The following is a 20081-nucleotide window of genomic DNA, read 5'->3' as shown; positions in this document are numbered from 1 at the left end:
TTGAATAATTTTATGCAAAAATAATATATTTTGCAATACAGTGTATTTATTTTTGGTATGACAATGGAAATACTTTTATTCCACATATCACATTATACTTATATTTGAAATTGCATTTGATAGCATGGTATGCTATAAAATAAAATGTTTATATATAAATGTAGCAAGAATAAGTAAAAATATTTATTTATTTTCCTCCCTAAAATTTGTAGAAGTTTTGAGAAAATTTAAATATAGAAAAAAAAATTCAAATTCCAAACTCCAGTCTACTTATGCTTTGTTTTGCATGTGTACTAGCATCTAGTTTTTCATAAATTTACATAATTTCTCCATTCATTATGCATTCTCAAAAACTAAAATAATTTTAGTTGATTTAATACATTTTGCATGCTGGTCTATTTCCTTAGTTTCATGATTTTTCAGGAATGCATTTAAGTAAATAGTTGTGTGCATATGTTTATTTTCTGTGCAAATATTACTTTGTTGAATGAAATAGCCATAACATTCCAGGTTCTGCCTCATTGGGTCTCTAAGCAAACATGAATCTGAATACAACACAACTAGGGTCTAAAAAGAAAATTCAAGGTAAGCAAATGCCCTTGGTTCCTTCCCCACTTTGCTGTATTTTGTTTTGTTTTGTTTTGTTGCAATTGTCTTGTAGTGTTTTAGGGAATGTTGTATTTATCCATTATTTCTTGAAATCTGTGTCCCGTATCGTTTCGTAACTAGAAATAAAATTGATTCAGTGCTTTTGGAGAGATGATTCTTAGAACACATGTCTTTTAAATAAATGTTAGCAGTCCTATCATCAAAAATTTCACGTAAGTGTATTAAAATGGATGTCAAATAAGTAAGCCGGATTTTACACTTTTTGAGGTAAAGATACTAAATTAAGCAAACTCTCTTCAAACAAATGCTGGGGGAAAAACACAAGATTCTCAAAAATAAGAAATAGAATATTCAGTCTAAATATGACTGATGTCAATATGTAAAATTGATGATTACTGATATAATTTGGCAACACTCTACTCAAACACTAAGTATTTGGTCAAACACTAAGTATTTACACAATTGATGATCTTTTATTTTTGCATGGATAAGTAGCTTAAGCCATCAAAATCAAATGCAGCATGTCATGTCAAACTTTATAGTATAAAATTTGAATGCTTGATAAGGTAAAACAGTCCCATCATTAGCAGTTGTCTATGTGTGCATCTATTTTGTCATTGGGTATCACAATGGCTTTACCTTTTGCACCTGTAAGTCTATTTCTAGATTAGCTTAATTTGTCTCCAGTTAAACTTGCTTGACAGCTATCTCTTCAAAACTCTTCAAGTCTATCAACCATTATTGAGTTAGGTGAATGCATTTCTGTGCTCTATATTACCTTGATAAACTGGTGTATTTGTATGCATTTTTCCATTGGGAGAAAATGTTTTAACTGTGTTTTATTTTCAGAGAAGAACTATTTATACAAACATGGGGACTGTGAAAAGAAAATTCTATAGTGAATTGTGAAAAGTGGACATATTTCTAAATTCATTCCACTGCCTTTATCCAAACTTAAGAATTACAGACATTTGTTATTCCTTCGGCAAGACATCCCCGCTGCACAGTGACATGTTCATTTCGTAATTTGGTTGCTGGCCACCAAGTGCTCCTTAGTTTTTAAATACATTTTGAGATTTACTGGAAACTTGAAGAAGAAATTAGTTCCTGATTAAGACTATCCCAACTTTATTTTTACTGTCAGTTTCACTTTTGTTTTTATGTTGTTTCATGTCTTTGTTATATAATTGTACATTGTGTGAAATGTGAAAAAAAAAAAAAACACATGACTTTGGATGAACCTGTGTTGTATGTACATTGTTTTCATTATATAGACTGCTTGAGAATAGTGCGTTCCTGAGTGATTTTGAACATACTACAGTGAAAAGTGAAAATGTGGACCATGGAAACACCAGCTAGAGGTTTTATGGACTATACACATCTATTGTTATATTATGATTAAATGCAGCAAAAAGTAATGAGTAAACTTACTAGATTGCAATAAGAAAAAAAATCATTTTTTGGTCTTTCCTATATTCTCCAAATTTCCTTTTTGTTTTCTATCAAGGAAAATACCGAATTTCAGAAGTAGTTTTTGAAATCAGGTATTTGCCATTCACACCCTACTATAGAAATGTTTTTGATTTTAAGCTCTTAGCAATATGACTGAATTGACAGTTTGAGAAAATACCCTGCATGTCCGTACTGGATATTTGAGTTGGGAAAATATCCTTTTTATTAGGCACATTGTAAAAAGCATGCATTCTCAAATACTGCTGTTACTCTTCTGTTTCTTTGTGTCTTATGCTTGCTACTTGTAACTTTTTATATAAAGATATATAAAATGTATAATATTTCCTAACTTGAGTTAAGAGAAATGTTTTCTTCTACTAGAGTGGTACAAAACTGACTTACTCAAGTGCACACTTTCTATCCATGATTTCCACAGTTTAGGGAACACAGTGTCTTCTTGTAGTGAGGTTTACTTCCCCAAATACTTGATTTCTAAAATTTTATGGAATATTTCCTCCTTTTAGAATATTACAGTCTTTTATAAATTCTTTAAAATAACAAATCCTTTTATGACCTAAATTATACCATTATGAATTATTCTGATACTCAGACAGACTAGGATACCTGAAAGCTTAGTGATGATGATGTGTTTCATACAAATACAATAAAATCTTATTACAGTAAACTGCTATTGAATTGTATACACATACCCCATAAAGGTTGATTTAGTCAGTGGATATTTTTAAATCATTTAATGTGTATTCTTGCACATAAATTTTAGGTGCCAGAACTACTTTAAATCTGCTTACCAGCATTGTCAAAAATATTGGATTGCATAGCTTCAAACAGTTCTGTCCTCCAGGTAGCAAAGCAGTATTTTCTACCACAATTTGGACCTTGCAACTCAAGCCAACTTTGCAAACCAAATTACTGTCACATATTTCTGTCAGCAATTCAGTTTCATATGTGTTTTAAAGACGGGAAATAGAAAGTACAATAATTTTATAATAGATAAGTCAAAGAATTATCATAGCACTTCTGAATACTGTATACCTTAAAATTTCACCTATAAAAATCATTTCCATAAATTTGATTAATTGATGAATAGAAAAAATGTATGAATGATGACAAATAAAGATTATTTTTCATTATTATGCTACTGTACTTGGGATAAAATTTAGCCTTTTTAATTTGGCTTGGCTTATTTACTTATTACTTGCTTACTTTTATACTATTTGGTTCAAAATCCATACCCTGAAGATTATTTTTGGAAGTGATTAGTCATATAACATGTTGCTTTCTCTCTTTAGAAATCTTCGTAGGATCCCTTTCACTTTTAACTGATAATCTCAAGCAGTATGAGAGACTCGTGCAACGTTTTATTTATCAGAGCAGTAAAGGCAGGAAAATCAGCTAAGCAGTGATTTAGCATTCATGTGTCCTGTAGTGGGCCACAAGTCATCTATCCTCACCACTGCACTCAGTGAACTGATGGCATCCCTGATCCCACTGATCTGATGACCCTCTGCTTTACAGGTATTTGCTCCAGAAATCCATTAATGCAAACTTTTTTGAGAAACACAAAATAAAATTGTGTGACAAGGATGGAAAGCCTATATATACATATATATATGTAATATACATATAATATAATAATTAAAATGTGGCTCTAAACAAATTTGGAGAGCAATGTCTTTGAAATTTTAAAGGAAAATAATCTACATTATGGATGTATTACTTTTTCTGCTTCCTTCACATTATTTTTTGCTACAAGATATATATTACACAACAACTTCATAGGAAAGCAAAAACCATTTCACACAATGAGTACTGAGACTCTTTAGCAACATATTTTCAGTGATTCACTGGTGAGGAAGAAAATGATGATGGGGAGGCAGCATCTCAGAAGCCTCCTGTGGTCCGTGGAAGTGACCTCCAGGCACGAGATTGTGGGCTACCGGACTCCAGCAGCGTTGAGATATATTCTTTGGAGGCCCCTGGAGGTGCCTGTACAAAAACCAGAATTGAAAGCTATCAAGATATGAAAACTCTATTTAGTGTCCAGGTGCATCAGACCTTGTGCCCTGAATACCAACATTTGACCCACAGTCAGAAAGAAATGACACATGTAGGTAAAGAATGATATACTTCAAGATGTTCAAGTTATTTTTTTAAAGTTACTTAATTTTTCATTAAAGTGAATTCAAATAGTACAAATACACATGCTTTATTAGTTCAGTAAGACATTTATAATAATTTATTTTATCCCACTCAATTTGATAAAGATATTTTTTCCGTTTTCCTCCTCTATGTTTGAGTTCACTTTTCAGAATCTTGGTGACGTGTCTAAGTATTAACAACTCCTAGAAAACCCTGAAATAAGCTTCATGCTTCTGCCAGGTCTATTTATTTCCTAATACAGGGTTGGTGTGCTGGTTTGGAAATATGGCTTTTTATATCTGTTTTCATACTCACACCAATCTGTGCATCACATTGACAAACAGATTTATAAGATATATGTTTTCCATAATTAACTTTGAATTCTTTTGATAATTAAAATGTGGCTCTGGACAAATTTGGAGAGCAATGTCTTTGAAATTTTAAAGGAAAATAATCCACGTTATAGATGTATTACTTTTTCTGCTTCACTTATTTTTTGCTCCAAAAAAATTTCAGATGATCTAACTGACTCTTTGGCTGTGATTAACAATCATTAATAAAGTTAGGTCTTTGAGATTACCTGGATATTCACTAATGCCACCGTATCAGCTTGTTCTGTTTTTCCTTTAGGAATTTATATTCCTCAAATTTTATGGCTTCTAAAAAACTCCATGAATAAGTTTGCTTCAACCTCACAATACCATAGTAAATGGCAAAATATGATCCTGACTTCTATGATCTTCATTAAAGCCAAACAATTTATTGAATATTTGGCAGTAAAAGAAAAAGTAATAACTTATCATGAAGTTTTCATGAGTATTTCAGTGGTAAGAGTGAGTCACGTCAGAGTCCAACTCTAGAGAGAGGCTGAATCAATAAAAGAATCTTTACATTCCCTGAATCATGAACAGTTAAAATTCAAACACTGAGCTTGGGTTTGTCTAACAGCATGCCCTGAAGTGAGCTGGCTTCTCTGCTATATCTGGCATTCCTATACTTTATAGTCTAGCACAAAGAATCTGGCCAAGAAGTTGTTAATTAAGTAAAAGAAATTAAAAAAAAAAACGTAATTACTAGTTTATTACATATTTATTATTATGCCCCATCCATCTCTTAAGTTTTAAATAAAGTAGTGAAACAAGACTATATTGTGTCAGTAGCTAGAGATGCACCCCTGTTCAATAAATGTAAGGATATTTGTGAATTTAGAATTACCTCAATTCATTTATTAATAAATTTGTTTAAATTGAACACAATTTCTTTATCTAAATTGTCATTCAAATAAATCAGTTAAAAAAATAACTACTATAGATGACAGATGTCAGACACACCCTAAACCCACCAGTTCTGTATCTCCTAGTATAGAAGCCCTTGGATTCTTCAGAGGAAGGGCAAGCAGACCCAACTTGCTCCATACTCTGTTCCTTCCAGAAGGTCCTCGTTTCTGAAGCAGTAAGTTGTTCACAGCTGATCTGCTCCTTCTTTTCCCTAATAATAGTGTGATGCACGTGCTCTTTGCACCCGCCTTCCACCATCTCTCCAAATGTGGAGGCTCTTTAATGGTGGTTTATTCTTTGAAATATTTTTGTACCCTCTCTTCATAGTCACATATAACTGACACAATATTTAACAGTGAACAAAAACATAATGTACAAATTACTTAAAATATTTCTTTATAAAATTTGTACTCTACTCTCCCATGAGCTAAGCTAGCTCTCAGTATAGCAGACTTTTCTGAGCCAGTACAATCTATGTACTGAAGTTCAAGTCTTTTAGGAATGACAATAAAGAAGGCAACCTAGTAGGGAACACAATCAGTGAGTTTTTTAGGTGTGACTCTTAGTAGAGCTGCATAAGGATAGATAAATCTGAAATTATTTTCCATGGTGATTATCTGGAAAACCAGTGTATGCAATACTGGATGCCAACTTTATGATCTCCCATGTAAGATAAAACTTACAAAATTGTCAAGAATATGCAACATGGATGGAGTGCATAATCGAGAAGTTAGAGATTTAGGGATAAATTATCTGAAGAGGACCAAAAGAAGCATTGTGAATAGTTGACCTTCCATGCAGGGTTTGAAGGATGGGCATCATTGTCAAATAACAGTTAATGAAGAAATGTCCACCTGGAGTAATTAGAGCAGATACAGTCTTCAGAGTTCCTCTGAGTTGGTTGAACCAAGGAAGTAGACAGGCGGAGAAGTGGAACTACAGAAGAGTTGGAGTTTATATTATGGTCACTGAGTGCATGGAATGCTATCCAAAGAGTTTACATGTTTTCAAAGGTGGATATTTTTATTTTCTTAGCAAAGTGTAGTTTAAAAAGAATACTTGTAGTCGAATCCTCTAATAGATGTGTGTATTCTAAATTGAATGATAGTGGAACGGAGAAAAATAAAAATAATACAAAGACAAGCATTAGGAAGAATAACTGGTGGACTGTTAGATGCCTAGGGATATGTCTTGTTTTTTAATCCATTTTCTACTATAGTTTATTGACTAACAAATGTTGAGTGCTACATTCAAAACCCATTGTGAGTGTTTTACATGTAATCTTTCCCTTGGTCATCCTAGCTACCTATGAATAATAACATTTATTGATGTTGTTATTTATTGTGCACACGAGGAAACCAGAGAGGACTTTAGTAACTTTTCTAAAATTACACAAAATGGAGCAGTGGGTTGAACTTTGAAACCAAGTTGAATAGCTGCAGAATCAGCCAGAAGTCTTTACCAATGTGCAGTATAACCCCATCAATATTAAACACAAAATGTTTGGCTAAAATAAATTGATACATAGGAACTGTAATCCCATAGTTTTGTGTTTCCTCATCTGTAAAAATGTGTATGATGACACCTCCTCTCCACCTTTCAGTGTGTGAACATCAAATGACCATGCACTGGAAGATATTTTTATATCATATATTGCATTATAAAAATAAACAATTTAACTTAAATCATGTGCAAACTTCATTTTAAAATTGGCATGGAGTAAATGTATCAATTGTAAAGAACATCAATGAAGAATAACTTCCGACTTCTACTGTATGCAATCACAGCTCAATGATTCCTTCCTTGCTTGAATGCCGTCTCCTCCCATCTCCTGAACTACAGCTCATCCTCAGTGGACAGCACTGAATGCCGGGACTGAGATGTACCCCTTCTAGAAGCTCAGTCATCAAGTCAACACAGAAATGGTAACGCTGGAAAGGAAATCTTTTGTATCACAATTGTTTGACATCAATTCATATAATAGCTTACTCGTATGTAAGAAAGCAAACAGATAACCCTGTCAGTAATAGCTAACTCACAGCTGTAAGTATGAGATAAAAATGTGGTGTCGTGCAGTGAAAATAGACTTCCAGTGGGTCCAATTCCCAAAGTTTGCTTTCACTTCCTACTTCCTGTGTGCTCCTGAGAAAGTTGTTTGACACCTATTTGACCTTTACCTGTAAAATGGAGAAGGCCACACCTATTGAAAAAGGTTGCTGCAGAAACGAGATGCTGTGCATAAGCAACTTGCAAGCAGTGACCACAATGGGGACCATAGTATTCACATTCCAGTTTTACTAATTTTACTCCAATGTGGAAAATAAAAATGATTCTTAATTATCACTCTTCCATGTACCTGTGAGGAGGGTGCTCCTGAGAAAAACAATGTCTTTCTCTGTAATCTGGTTTTGAAACTCAGGAAAAGATGCCAGCTTTCAAAGACACCAATCAGCTGGTATCTGTTAGTGCAGGCTTATTGAGAGAGGACCAAATGGAAGAAGTATAGAGGTGAGTTAGGTCAGACAGAGTGAGCATCAGGCATTGCCTGCCAGCTCCTCCCATGCCTCAAACAACCTAAATGAGGATGAGGATGCTTGAAGGGAGGCATTGGCAGCAGCATGCCATCTTTAATGGGCACTCAAGAATTTCCAACTTCTGGAATTTTAGTATTTCAAGACAGGCATGTGGGTTGGCCCATTCAGGCATCCTTCAAAATAGTTGTGAAGTGCATCACTGCCATTGTCCTTATGTTGCTGTTGAGTGAGCACCTGAGTGAGAAAATGATGTTTAAATAATGAAGTGCCTTTGTTCATCACGGAAGATCTGTCCTGGTACCTGGCTTATATTTATATGGGATACTGTTTTGGAAGCAAATTTACATGTTATTTAAAATGATTTATTTTTCCATTGGTAGCCCTCTAGTTGGTGATAAGTACTTTCATATTTTGTTGGGTGAAAGAATACCTTGAAAAGAAATAAATCTGAATGTTTATTTTCAAAATCAAATTCAATGCGTTAAATCCATATTATCTATTTGTAAACTATCATTTGTTCTTACAGAGCAGATCAATACTTCTATAAATGTTAAAGACAGAAGTAGTGGCTATAATTGCTTTTTAATAATTTCAGATGTCATTTTAACTCTTTTTCTGTTCATACACTTTTTCAATACAAAGCAATCTAAATTTTTGTTTCCATAGGTTACAACAATGAGGAAACTTCATATTATTTTCCTGGAGGTTATGTAGCCAAAATTTAGATATAAGTTATGAAAATATATTTATTCAACATAATATTAATTATTAATTAAATCTATAATACTTTGGTTTCCAAATTATTTCTATCCATACAAAGACATATTTTCAGTTTTTCTTATGGATACATTTTTAGATAATCACTTCTGAAAACTATAAATCAATACTTTAAATTGTTGGCCTACGCCGAGGCTCACTTGGCTAATCCTCCACCTGTGGCGCCGGCACACCAGGTTCTAGTCCCGGTTGGGGCGCCAGATTCTGTCCCAGTTGCTCCTCTTCCAGGCCAGCTCTCTGCTGTGGCCAGGGAGTGCAGTGGAGGATGGCCCAAGTATTTGGGCCCTGCACCTGCATGGGAGACCAGGAGAAGCACCTGGCTCCTGGCATCGCGGTGCAGGGTGAACCAACAGAAAAGGAAGACCTTTCTCTCTCTCTCTCTCTCTCTCTCTCTCTCTCACTGTCCACTCTGTCTGTCAAAAAAAAAAAAAAAACTTTAAATTGTTGTTAGAAAATAGAGAAGAAACCTATTTATAAAAACTTTAAGTGTGTTATTTTCTTATTATATTTTACTACAAACCACTACATATGCATTTCCAAAAATAAGACCATTTTAAGTTGTTTTCCAAATTTTTATTTTGTAATGTGTTTCAGAGCTATTGCAATAATTTTTGCTCTCAAAGTCAGTGTAGTTTTATTATTAAGTAGTGGAAAATCAAACCATAATTGTAAATTATTATTGTAATTATATAATAAAATTGAATTGATAATACTAATTGAATAAAATCCGTGTATAATGCACAACCTAATTATTCATTTAACTACTGAAAAGAGGCTCTACTATTCATAATCATTTCCCTTTTTAGCATTTTCCTCCTTGGTTTTTAATAATTATGCAGTAAGTTTTCCTTAAAATATCCTCAATTTGAGCTGCTCTATCAGCTAGGATGTTACACCAGAATCCAAATTAGCATGGTGATGTGTCATTATTTCTTTTTATAATGAAACCCAATGATTTCTTAGCCAGTGGGTTGTTCAAAGCATAAAAAGAGAAAATGATAATTACAAAATTATAAAAGTTTCTGAGAATTATTTTACAAACAGATGCACAATGCATTACTCATTATATCATTCGTCCAGATCAATCTGGTTCATGGTATGAAAACTCCGGTACCCCAGGGGACTGCAAGATAAAATTAAAAATTACTATTTTCAATCTCACCATTTACATTTACTCTAAAGAGAAGAATTGCAATTTCATCATGTATTTTTATTCTCTACTCACTTGACAATGTTGTTTCAGGAAATTTCAAATGTACTTGTATTTGTTCACTACTTATTATTTTCTATTAGCTATTTTTAAATGTATAGGTAATATTTTAAGAAATTGTGCCTATGAGTATCATAGTTGTATTTAATATAGAAACCTAGCACTCTGCATTCAATTCCTTACATGAACATATTTTTATAAATGCCATTAACAGTCCCTTGACAATCAGGGAAGGAAGAGGAAATCCAGGATGGTCCAATCCATCAATACAAACGAACAGGATCTTTGCAGGACCTAAATTCCAAGGTGTAAAGTCAGCACACACCTTGGGACAATTAAATTTGTTGCTACTTCATCTTAACAAAGTAACAAGATTAAAATGTGCGCAAAATACGGTGTCTGCTCTCTTTGGCTTTAAGAAAGCACAAGATAGAATCACCAGTGTCTACAGGCTGAATGAAGCAGCAAGGGAAAAAATTTCTGTATTAGTGGACGTAGAACAAAAATCAAACCATTAAGTATATCAATTGCTTGTGAGTTCAGATATTTTTTAAAAACAAAAACACTAGCCATTGTTTTTCTGTATTTTCAACTAGATTGTAAATTCCAACCACCTGCTTGGCAACTGGCTGTGCTCCTTGTAGAATATCATAACAATATTCAAACTCTTGAAAAGAGCAAAACCTCATTTTCTCTCAAGCGGTTTCTTCCTCACTTTCTTGCTCCACCACCTTGCTACCCTCCATCCTTTTATTCCTTACATAACTTTCATTTCTTTCAGTCGTTTAAAATAACAGGTGCCTTGGGTTTTTGTTTCAGTTTGAAAGGCTTCGCCAGTTTTTTTATAGCCACAAAGTGTGATGTTTTTATCATGTTCTTGACTCTGTCAACAGTCCACAGCAGTAGCATTTTGTGAGGCTAATGTTTGACTACTGTGAGTGGGGAGGAGTAAACTTTGCTACTGCTGTCCTCTCCAAGGATGACATTTATGGTACAATGTTTTCCTTACTGCTGTTTTAACTACATAGTCATCAGCATAATTCTCAATAAATACTTATTACTTGGGTTCCCATGCTGAGTCTACTATTGATAGGCCTATATGCAGAAGGAAATAAAGGAAGAAATATTGTCTGGATCCGTGGTTTTGAATACAGGCTGCTCCTCAGAAGGAATGTTCAGCTGATGGGTGCATGTTCCTGGTCACTGTGACTTACTTGTGAGTAACATGGCTGGACATACTTTCAGGTATTCAAAGTAAGAGCAAAGCTCTTTCTGAATGCAAGTTTTCAAGTTTTCAAATGTCTTTAGAAAAGACATTCTCTATTGTGATAATTTTTGGCTAAAATGATCAAGTTGTGGTGAACAAAGTTCCTTTGAAACGTAGATATGTCTCATTTTAGTACTGAACACAAATAAGTTCAAAGACAGCCTCTTTCCTAGCCTTCTCCATCAATGAGCACAAAAATCTCCCAATGTAAGTTGAAAATCAGATGACATTCAAAAGCAGGAACAAAATCAATTATCAGCTTTACACATACACATGAATGTGCATACATAACACAAACACATGCACACCCTTACTCCTACTTCTCCTTGAAGTATAAATTTATTCCTCATTTTTTCAAAGTCTACCTTCATTGCCTAGAGCAAACTGAGTATTAGCAAACACAGGCATGAAAGAAATCTTCATCATAAACATTGATCCAAGTATTTTCCATATTTCTATCATTTATATGTAAATACATGCTGTAACAATAGCCCAAAGGACAGAAAAAGTTTGCCAGAAATTTCTTCTTCTAAAGTTAGTACATTTTCCACAAAGTGGTACAGAATTAGCTCTAAAAAGATTATGATGGGGACTGGTGCCATGGTAGTAGGTTAAGCCTCCATCTGTGGTGCCAGTTCGAGTCCCAGCTACACCACTTCTGATACAGCTCCCTGCTAATGGCCTGGGAAAGCAGTGGAAGATGGCCTAAGTGCTTGGGGCCCTGAACCCACATGGGAGACTGGGAAGAAGCTCCTGGCTCCTGGCTTCTGCCCACCTCCAGCCATTGCGACCATTTGGGGAGTGAAACAGTGGTTGGAAAATCTCTATGTCTTTCCCTTTCTCTGTCTGTAACTCCGCCTTTCAAATAAATAAATATTTATAAAAAGATAATAGTGAAACAATGATGTATGTTGTAATAAGGGATACAAATTGGGAAGGAAGAACTCAAACTATCCCTCTTTGCAGATGATATGATTCTTTATTTAGGGGATCCAAAGGACTCTACTAAGAGACTATTGGAACTCATAGAAGAGTTTGGCAAAGTAGCAGGATATAAAATCAATGCACAAACATCAACAGCCTTTATATACATAGGCAATGCCACGGCTGAGGAAGAACTTCTAAGATCAATCCCATTCACAGTAGCTACAAAAACAATCAAATACCTTGGAATAAACTTAACCAAGGACGTTAAAGATCTCTACGATGAAAATTACAAAACCTTAAAGAAAGAAATAGAAGAGGATACCAAAAAATGGAGAAATCTTCCATGCTCATGGATTGGAAGAATCAATATCATCAAAATGTCCATTCTCCCAAAAGCAATTTACACATTCAATGCAATAACAACCAAAATACCAAAGACATTCTTCTCAGATCTGGAAAAAATGATGCTGAAATTCATATGGAGACACAGGAGACCTCGAATAGCTAAAGCAATCTTGTACAACAAAATCAAAGCCGGAGGCATCACAATACCAGATTTCAGGACATACTACAGGGCAGTTGTTATCAAAACAGCATGGTACTGGTACAGAAACAGATGGATAGACCAACAGAACAGAATAGAGACAGCAGAAATCAATCCAAACATCTACAGCCAACTTATATTTGATCAAGGATCCAAAACCAATCCCTGGAGTAAGGATAGTCTATTCAATATATGGTGCTGGGAAAATTGGATTTCCATGTGTAGAACCATGAAGCAAGACCCCTACCTTTCACCTGACACAAAAATTCACTCAACGTGGATTAAAGACTTAAATCTAGGACCCAACACCATCCAATTATTAGAGAGCATTGGAGAAACCGTGCAAGATATAGGTACTGGCTTAGAACAATATCTTTAAAAAAATATGTGGATGAAAATCCAATACAGGAAATCAAAGTGAATATTAAAATGATTCAAATAATCTGTGTGAAGAAAGGGAAGGAGGTGCACAGAACCAATGAAAAATTGGATAAAGAGATCACAACAAACAATATGATAGATTCAAAACATCTAATCAATGGAAGGACTGGATTCTTTAATTCTTTAAAAGCTATCTGTCATCAGATTTAGGATTTTGTTTTTGTTTTTGTTTTTGTTTAGGAAAAGAAAGATCAAGTGGTTCATTTTCTATCAGGGACAAGTTGCAGGGCTGACACTGATATTGAGGCTGAAAAAACACTTTGTACAAGTAGGCTTAAGGAAGGGGTGATGGACAAATAACTATCAGAACAAGTAGACTGAAGTAAGGAATATTATCAGAAAGAATAAGGAAGATTCAAAATGTATAAAATATTTACACTCTAAAAATCATAAAACAAAATGACAGAACTAACTGGAGAAATGGAAAAATCCACACCCACAGTTGGAGATTTCTATCCATCTTCTCTTTGCAGAGATAAAACAACTAAACAAAGCAATCAGTAAAGATGAGCAGCTGTTCGTTGATTCAGCTCAGCTGTTACTCACAGGGCAAGATGCACCATTCTGTTCAAGTGCACACGAAATATTTATTCACTGGTGTATGGATCATATGTTGCTCTTTAAAATATTTTAAAAGCCTGAACTTCTACAAACTGGATTTTCCAATCATTAGAGGATAAGATTTTATGTCAACAACAGTGATATATCTAAAAAACATTCTAAGTATTAAAAAAGGATATCCACGTTAATTTTTAAGGAACATGGATCAAGGAAGAAATTAAAAAGGAAGTAGCCATTGTTCAAACTGAATTAGTTAAAAACTCAATGAAAATTAAAATTGTAAAGCTTGGAAATTTGTACCTTAGAGGAAAACTTATGACTTTAAATTATTACATTAATAACAGAGTTTTACATTAATCACCTAAGATTCTATCTCAAAAAATGGCTGCTTGTTTCACCATCATCCCATATTAGAGAACCAGATCCGGTCAGCTGCTCCTCTTCAGATCCAGCTCCCTGCTCATGCACCAGGAAAAGCAGTGGATGATGTCCCAAGTGCCATCCATGTGGGAGACCCGGATGGAGTTCTGCACTTCTGGCTTCAGCCTGACTTGGCCACAGCCATTGTGACCATTCGGGGGAGTGAACCAGTGAATGGAAGACTTCTGCCTCTCTCACTCTCTCCTCTGTCACTCTGCCTTTCAAATTATGTTTTAAAAAAAACCTGAAAAATGAGGAAGAAAAGAAAAGCTCAGTGGAATGGTGTAATGATAAAATTAGACCACAAGACAATTAAATAGCAGACAAACTGAAAGTGGTTTATTTTTAAATAGTAATAAAAGAGAGAAATTCCTAGTAAGACTGATGAAGTTATAAAGAAAGACAACATCAACAACAAACATTAGAAATCATATCAGACAATGTGTTGATAATGCTAATGGCTTGCTTTCTGGCTATACCTCTTTGTAACTTTTTCTTCAGATACTGCTCTCTGGAATATAGTGTGCACCACTATCAGAGTCTTCTTCCAGCTAATTAAAATAAAAATAATAGGATGAATGATTTATAGCAATAAATTTAGGTGAAATTGATAATTTATGGAAACTTGAAAGTTTTCAAAACTATTACAGAATAGTTAAGCCTGAGATAAAATTATTTCCACATTAAAAACTTCAGGCCCGGCTGGCGCCGTGGCTTAACAGGCTAATCCTCCACCTTGCAGTGCCGGCACACCGGGTTCTATTCCTGGTTGTGGCACCAGATTCCATCCCGGTTGCCCCTCTTCCAGGCCAGCTCTCTGCTATGGCCCAGGAAGGCAGTGGAGGATGGCCCAAGTCCCTGGGCCCTGCACCCGCATGGGAGACCAGGAGAAGCACCTGGCTCCTGGCTTCAGATCAGCATGATGTGCCGGCCGTAGCGGCCATTGGAGGGTGAACCAACGGCAAAAAGGAAGACCTTTCTCTCTGTCTCTCTCTCTCTCTCACTATCCACTCTGCCTGTCAAAAAAAAAAAAAAAAAAGCAAAAAACAAAACAAAACAAACAAACAAAAAAAACCCTCAGGCCCAATAGTTTTACTGAAGTATGTACATATTTTAATAAAAAATAATAGCAATCTATAAACGTACGTTGAAAAGTTCCATCACTGTGATGATTTCGTTGACAAGATGACTGTTGTCAGTGGCTCACAGTCTCAAAGAAAATGAGGGAGATGGGGAGGGGGTTGGGTGTTGACCCTCTTGTAGGACTTCATTGTGGTTTTGGTTACATAATTTTACAATCTGTCCAAACTCACTGAACTGGCAGTGTTTAACCTAGTGGTTATACTGTTAGTTGGAATGCCCACATCTTGTATCCATGGTGTGTACTGGTTCCATAACCAGCCCTGCTCTTAATTCCAGCTGTCTGCTATTATGGACGCTGGAAGCAGCTCAAAACATTGGGCTCAAAACATTGGGCTCCTGCTACCCATAGGAAGATCTGCATTAAACTCTAGGCTCCCCACTTTGGCCTTTGCGAAGTGAACCAATAGGTTTGATTCTGTCTCCTTCCTTCACTCCCTTTCTCCCCTTCCTTTCTTTCTTGTCTCTCTGCCCCTCAAATAAATAAAAAATTAAATTTTGTATTAGAACCTCACTGAACTGCACCAAAGAATGAACTGCATTTTATTGCTTGTAAATTATATTTCAGTAAAAATGTTAAATACTCATTACCAGAACTGTGGCGTAGTGAGTAAAACCACTGCCTGCAGCACCAACATCCAATATGGGTGCAGATTTGAGTTCTGGCTGCTCCACCTCCAACCCAGCTCCCTGCTAATGTGCCTAGGAAAGCACTGGAACATGCCCGGACACTTGGGCCTCCGCACCTGCATGGGAATCTCAGAAGAGACTGGCTTCAGATCAGCCCAGCTCCCAGCTCTGGCCATCTTGGCCATTTGGTGAGTGAACCAGTGGATGGAAGATTCTGTGTGTGTGTGTGTGTGTAATTCTTCTTTTTAAATAAATAAATTTAAAAAATGATAATCTGAGTTTGTGGATACACACTAATACATCTGTAAATGTATATTTTCTCATTTATAATAGAATACAATTAGCACATTGTGATTACAAATGAAATTTCACTGAAATACATGATACAGAACTTCTTAAGCCAAAAAAAATCCCTCAGAATAGCATTTAAATTTAATGACTTTTAGCAAATATCAATTTGGTATGTTTAGAAACCAGAGGACAGTCTAGACCACTATCTTCTCACAATGCTACCTTTAGAAATAAAATACCTTTAAAATACATCCTTCTTTAAAATACAGCACTTCATAGTAGATGCTATTGCTGAGATACATCCAATGAGAACCTTTTCATCCAATGCTTTTGCCCAACTTTCTACAAAAATAAACTTTATGTTAACCATAATCTACAGAATGTTAATGTGCTTGGGAGAAAACGCTGTCTCTTTTTACTCCTTTTCTATCATAAAGTTTTTCTTCCAGTTATATTGAAATTTTAGCAAATTAGAGACTTGATAAGCTGATTATACTTTAATCATTTGTGTATGCAGATCAATTTTCAGAGGCTGATCACATCTAAATGCTGTCTGCTGTGCTCTGGCTTGGCAGGGCTGTGGCCCCACACTGAGCCCTGTTGGGATCTTCAGTCTGAGCCTGGTGGGGAAGACTGAAAGGCAGATGGGAACCTAAAGGGCTGGCTGTTTTATTTGCTTCCTAACCCTGTCAGCATAGCCCAAGACCCAGGATTTTGACACAGTCACAGCCTCCAGCATCTTGGGAGCCCGAGCATTCTACAGCCATCCCAGGGCACACGTTCCTTCTGGGGTGCCATTCCTCAGGGTTCTGGGACCTCATTCTGCAGGTTGATCTTTCCAAACTTCTAGATCCTGAACCCCACCCTCCATTTTTGTCCTGTTTCCAAAAGGATATTAGTGCCTTTTCTGGCTTCTTGTGTTTGTATCTCCATGTTCCCTTTTTGTTTTTGTGAGCCTTTATCCTGTAGAATGCATTTCATAATCAAAATCTCTCTACTGACATGCAGTCTGTGTTCTGACTGAAGCATTGTGACAAATTTTCATTGGAATATTTGCTTTATCCTTCCGTGTCGCAGGGATCACAGTCCCTTAGGTTAAAAAAGGTCTAAAGACAGAAACCTTAGGGAGGCAGGGGCATTTTGGGAATGGGGAACAGAGGGAGCTTTCTGAGAAATAATGCGATTGCAACTAGTCCACTAAGGCAATGCAGCTAGGTCAGCTGCAGCAATGTGGGTGCTCACAGGTGTGACTTTGTGTGATGGTTGTGTAAGTGGTGCTGTAACTCTACGATTTACAATCAAAAGTTGTATAAATGAATAGGTATTGGAAAACTGAAAGTTGTTAGTGCCAGGGTATAGATGACAGCCTCCTGCCTTGTTTGGGGTCCAGACTCTGGGTACGATCCTGTAGTACTTTTAGCAAGAACAAATGCTGTTTTCCTGTTAAGAGCCTTGGTGTCTCGTTTCTCTCTCTGAGACGCCTGCTACATCCTAAGTGGTTTTGAATTCTTCATTGAAGTGCTTTTGCTTCGTTTAGGATGGCTTTGCCTGGTTAGATTTCCCACTAGAAAGTAGTGTTTATGATGATCAGTTGTATAGATGAGATATTAAATTGTATGTGGCTATAATATGTGTTCATAGTGAACAGACCTTCTGTTTCAATGGGGTGGGTTATCCTAAATTTGCATGGGGATTTCACAGGTTCACATTATCTATATTGAAATGATATAAACTTAACTGCAGAAAACCTCTTACTTCCTGTATGTGGTGCCTAGCAGCTCTTGTGTACTCCTAAATTTTGCTGTATTGCTACAAATAAACAAACTTTCAAGAAAGTTGTCTAGTGTGGTCCTGGTGATGTCATCAAGGAAATTTTAGAGAATCTGTCCTGGTCTGGGTAGAACTTTGAGAGATTTCCTAGGAAGGTTAATAACCTAAATTCTAACTAATCAGCAACAGAGCTTGCAAAGTTAAAAATATATAACCTCAATTTCTCACAGGAAATGACTCTAAATCTAATCACCTTGTGATAAGAATTCTGATCTATCTAAAATCAGCTATCAGCAAACTTTTATCTTAAAGAGAAAGACAACCAGATGTGGCTGGTATGAGAATCAGATGATTTTGACTCTACAGAATCTGTGCACTGTTTAAATTCTGATTCCCTGCTGTTTGTGATTATGCTGGGGGAAAGATTCATTTTTCTATCTTAATCAGATGAAGCCATAGCTTGTTATGATGAAACATTTCATACAAAAATATCCTTGACATTTCTCAAATTGGGATTCGTACAGAGCATTAGTATCTATGAATTTCCATTTTCCTAGTAAATCTGTCAAATGTAGCTAATTATGAAGGCACAAAAAGAGATTTGGTTTGGATCTTAAAGGACAGATAGCTAGAAAAACAATGAGCCCTGGTTTATTTTTTAAAAATTTTACCTATTTATTTATTTGACGTAGAAGGGCAGAGAAGGGGCGGGGGGCAGAGAGATAGAGAAGGTGACAGGGAGATCTGTCCACTTGTTCATTCCCCCAAATTCTACAGCTGCTGAGAATAGGCTAACTGAAGCCAGGAGTTGAAATTCAGTCCAGGTATCCCATCAGAGTTGCAGTGATCCAAGCACCGGAGCCACCAGGGTACATTAGCAAGAAGCTGTAACCCAGAATGGAGCTGCAGTTTGAGTCCAGGCACTCTAATGTGGTATGCAGGCATCCTAATCATTAAGCCAGACACCCTCCGCACCCCTACGTTGAAGCTTTAACAGTAAGCAGTCATTATTGCATGTTCACTTATTGTAAAACACAGTTCTAAGTACTTTACAAGTATTTATACAGCTCATTCTCGAGGAAATCTTACGAAGCAGTTCTAGCTGCCTTGCTTTACAAGTGAGAAAATGAGATCCAAAGTAGTGAAACAACCCAGATCACAAACTAGTAGCTTCTAAGGCTTGTGTTTGAACCTTGGAAGTAGAGCTACACAGTCTACAGCCTCAGCCATACATCATACTGCTTCACATTGAGTACATCTCATTAATTTATTTTTTTCATTTTTTTAAAAATTTATTTAAATGCAGGAAGAGAGAGATCAGCCATCTGCTGTTCACTCACCAAATGCCTACAACATCCAGGGTTAAGCCAGGCCAGAGCCAGGAACAGGGAGATAAATCTAGGTCTTCCACATGGCGACAAGGACCCAACTACTTGAGCCGTCATCTGCTGCCTCCTAGGATACACATCAGCAGGAAGCTAGAACCAAGTGGAGCTTAGTCCAATGCCACGGCTCACTTGGCTAATCCTCCACCTGTGGCGCCAGTACCCCAGGTTCTAGTCCTGGTTGGGGTGCCGGAATCTGTCCCAGTTGCTCCTCTTCCAGGCCAGCTCTCTGCTGTGGCCCGGAAAGGCAGTGGAGGATGGCTCAAGTGCTTGGGCCCTGCACCCACATGGGAGACCAAGAGGAAGCACCCGGCTCCTGGCTTTGGGCCATGCGTGGGCTGTAGCGGTCATTTGGGGGTGAACCAACAGAAGGAAGACCTTTCTCTCTGTCTCTCTCTCTCTGTCTAACTCTGCCTGTGAAAAAGAAAAAAAAAAAAAAAAAAAGAGGGAAGTGGAGCTGAGCCTTTAACTTACGTGTTCCAATATGCCCCAATCAGGATCTTAGCTGCTTCTCCAAATGCCCACCTCAGTTACTCCTTGTTTAGTTTAAAATCAGGACGAGACATGGTAGGCACAGACCTGAAACCCATCCTTCCTTCCCCAGCAAGCCCAGAGAGAGAAGACACCAGGATCAAAATAAACACCCAGTGATTTCTCCTTGGAAATGTGCTGTTAGCATTCCTGAT

General features: G+C 36.4%; 1 protein-coding gene across 2 annotated transcripts in view; it reads left to right on the top strand.

The window, feature by feature from the left end:
* Positions 1 to 585, top strand: part of NETO1 (neuropilin and tolloid like 1) — a 123773-nt gene extending 123188 nt beyond the window's left edge. For both annotated transcript variants that reach the window (XM_062201797.1, XM_062201798.1), the window contains one exon: positions 511 to 585. In XM_062201797.1, coding sequence (XP_062057781.1) covers positions 511 to 571 — 61 coding nt within the window. In that variant the 3' untranslated portion in view covers positions 572 to 585. The remainder of the gene's footprint in view (positions 1 to 510) is intronic.
* Positions 586 to 20081: the final 19496 nt, after the last annotated feature.

Source organism: Lepus europaeus, chromosome 9 (assembly GCF_033115175.1).
Source record: "Lepus europaeus isolate LE1 chromosome 9, mLepTim1.pri, whole genome shotgun sequence".
In the NCBI taxonomy this organism is placed as follows: domain Eukaryota; kingdom Metazoa; phylum Chordata; class Mammalia; order Lagomorpha; family Leporidae; genus Lepus; species Lepus europaeus.
This window is presented reverse-complemented; position numbering and strand designations above follow the sequence as displayed.